Here is a 3,286-nt window from a genome sequence, read left to right as displayed (position 1 = left end):
TAGTTAATTACTGTTATATAGAGATATTGTTATTAATATATTTGACATCAACAGTAATAACGTAAAAATTTGCACCACCAAATTTAAATTTTGAATTTGTCTGAACTTCAAACTAATATAAGTCGCGGGTTGCACGAGTTTTCTATATTTATTCCCCTCATTAATCTAATCTATTTCATTCCAATTTGGAACAAGTCATCCAAATCCAAAAGGAAAAGGAAAGAAAAATAAATAAATTTAAAAAATAAAAAGAAGGAAAGAACAACAACCTCTCTCCTATGTTATACTTCTATAAATAGAAACCTCATTGCCACCCCAATACCTCAACTCAACCTCTTTCCTTTTCTCTTTTCAAAAAACATACAAAGCTAACAGGGGCGACTTCGACTTGAAGAACATACAGTGCAAAAATGGCCAGAAAGTTGATTTTGGTTACTTTTGCAATATTTGCAACTGCTTTATTACATGTTTCAATGGCACAACAGACTCATATAGTTGGTGATGCTTTGGCTTGGAGCGTTCCTAACGGTGGCGCCGCCGCGTATACCACCTGGGCTTCCCGGAAAACCTTCGCCGTCGGCGACATTCTTGGTTAGTAATTAAATTATTACAACTAATTAGTCCTTTCTTTGCTCTAGATTAATCTTTCTTCCACTAATGTTACTTTTTTGTTAATTATGTTTAGTTTAGTCTAACAAAGTGGTAATGGGTAATACACTTTTTGCTTTTTTATTACCTTAGATTCCTTCCCACTTGTATTGCTTTTTGGTCAATTATTTTCTCCCCTCGTGTCCTTATCTAGTGGCAAATACGTACAAAATCATGACACGCTACATTACATTCGACTTTTACATTTATAGTTAAATAATTTTATAAGAACATGTAGATGACACCAAGATTTAATTATTTGCTAGAAAAGAATAATATGTAAAGTAATACTACTTAGTATTCACCGCCTATGATAAAAACTAAGTAGTGGAGGCGAATTTTGTCGGTGAATTAAGAATGAGTTTGCTTGCTATTTCTGTTTCTTTTAATTTTTACTTGTCCACTCTACCCTAGACCTCATCCAGAACGAGTCCAATGTTATTATATGTATGCATTAGAAATGTGTTTTTCCCTTATTCTGAATATGTTAGTCGAAAATCATAAAATCCGCTCTAAATTCACCTCCATGTCTAAGTGACCTTTGATCATCATGGATTCTCAACAATTGCAATGATCTATCCCATTAGGATGAAATTTTAAAGATTATTCTGACATATCGGCCAAGGCTATAAACTCGTTAATACATAAGACTTTCAAACTCGTTACTTTTCGTCGTTTTAAATAATAACTTTATTTGGAATCATCTTTTTCTTTATGCAGTTTTTAACTTTACAACCGGATTGCATAGTGTGGCTGAGGTGTCAAAGGCAAATTTTGATTCATGCAATACCGCAAACCCAATTTCTATATCCACTAATGGGCCAACAAATATTACATTGAGATCTGCTGGATCACATTACTACCTTTGCACCTTGCCAAGCCATTGTACATTGGGCCAGAAATTGGCTATCAATGTCTCCGGCTCCGGCTCCGGCTCCGGCTCCACCTCTCCGGCTCCTCAGCCAGCTGCCGCCAGACCCGTCACTCCTCCCACTGCTGCTCCAGTGACCGCTCCTTCAGCGAGCCCATCAACAGCTCCCGCCCCATCGGTTGCAGCCACCCCGGCATCGGCACCTGCACCATCAGTTGCAGCCCAAACTTTTACTGTTGGAGGCAACATGGGGTGGAATGTTCCTACTACTGGTGGCCCAAATGCTTATCAAACTTGGGCTAATGGCAAATCCTTCAAAGTTGGAGATACTCTTGGTAAGCACTAAAACTTCACTCTACTCTTTTACAATTTTTATCAGGTTATCAATTAATATGTATCTTAATATTTAGCTATAATTACCTTGATCATACTTACCATCGTACATTAAAACCTACCAACCTTTGAGGGGCCAATAATGCTTATAATTCAAATAGGAGTAATATTTTGTATCACACTTCATCTTGAAATAGTCTCATTTCTATGAAAAGTATAGGGTGTAACTAACTTATACACTGTATTTACCTTATATAAATATACTTCGAAATAATTACAATTTGTAGCTACAATTGTATTTTGTAGCAAAATCTCAATGGTAAATACATGTATTGAGTCACATACAATGATACAGTAACTGTATATATCGTTGTATTTCAATATATTGTATGTATTGATACAATCATTTAGAGCGAATTAAATACACGTAATACAAGCTGGTAACAATTGAACAGTAGCTACATTTGATAATTTAGCAAATTATAATTACTTATGGTAATTAAGCTCTAAACTGTATTGCTTTATGGAAATACCTAGTGCTATATTATGGTTGTTGATCTAACATTTTAACCTTTCTTATATTTTTCAATGTAGTTTTCAATTTTGTCAACGGGAGACACAATGTTGCAGTGGTTAGTAAGGCAGCTTATGACTCATGCAACACAACTTCTCCTATCAACACAATTAGCACTGGTCCTGCTACGATCACACTCACAAATTCTGGTGAAAATTACTACATGTGCACTTTCCCTAGCCACTGCTCATTAGGTCAAAAGCTAGCCATCAACGTCACCGGCACCAGCGCCGCCGCCCCCACGCCTTCTATCGCCGCTACACCATCTGGCACCACCGTCCCATCCGTCCCCTCGAGCGATTCTCCGGTCACTTCACCACCATCACCAAGTGCGTCAGCTCCATCTTTGGTCCTTGCAGCTTTGCCAGTCACTTTCTTGTCACTTGCCTTTGCTAGATTGTTGAATTAAGTAGTATAGTATTGATTTTATGAAATTCTTTTACTTGTTTTTTTTTCTTTTTTTGTTATCTTTATATATGGATCTGACATTTTTGTTGTACCAATAAAGCTGAATTTTTGGATTCCAGCTAAAAAAAATTTCTTGTTGATTTTAATGTAATGAAATTTCAATCTTCCTGCCTTCTTAATTTGAAAACGTGTGACAACGTAATTTGTATGCTCGTGTGTCATGCATGACAATACATTAGGCTCTCGTAATAGATTTTGACCACTTTTTTTTCAAAAAGAATTTAAAAATATTGTTTACAACAATAACAATCCAGTATAATCACACTAGTGGTGTCTTGGGAGGGTAGCGTGTATGCAGACCTTACCCCTACCCTGGGGTAGAGAAACCGTTTCTAAACAGACCCTCGGCATCCTTCCCTCCAAGAACTCTCCACCTTGCTCTTGGGGTGACT

At 36.8% G+C, this 3,286-nt stretch overlaps 1 protein-coding gene across 1 annotated transcript; it reads left to right on the top strand.

Moving 5' to 3' along the window:
- The first annotated feature begins 319 nt into the window (after nt 1-319).
- Nucleotides 320-3,000, top strand: LOC104229548 (blue copper protein-like). The gene is made up of 3 exons (XM_009782202.2): nt 320-591; nt 1,369-1,854; nt 2,447-3,000. Exons 1-3 carry the CDS (start codon nt 411-413, stop codon nt 2,833-2,835), a joined length of 1,056 nt encoding a protein of 351 aa, XP_009780504.1. The 5' UTR covers nt 320-410; the 3' UTR covers nt 2,836-3,000.
- Nucleotides 3,001-3,286: the final 286 nt, after the last annotated feature.

The sequence above is a fragment of the Nicotiana sylvestris genome, chromosome 11 (genome assembly GCF_000393655.2).
Source record: "Nicotiana sylvestris chromosome 11, ASM39365v2, whole genome shotgun sequence".
NCBI lineage: Eukaryota > Viridiplantae > Streptophyta > Magnoliopsida > Solanales > Solanaceae > Nicotiana > Nicotiana sylvestris.
The sequence above is the reverse complement of the archived record's forward strand: the minus strand, read 5'-3'. Positions and strand labels throughout refer to the sequence as shown.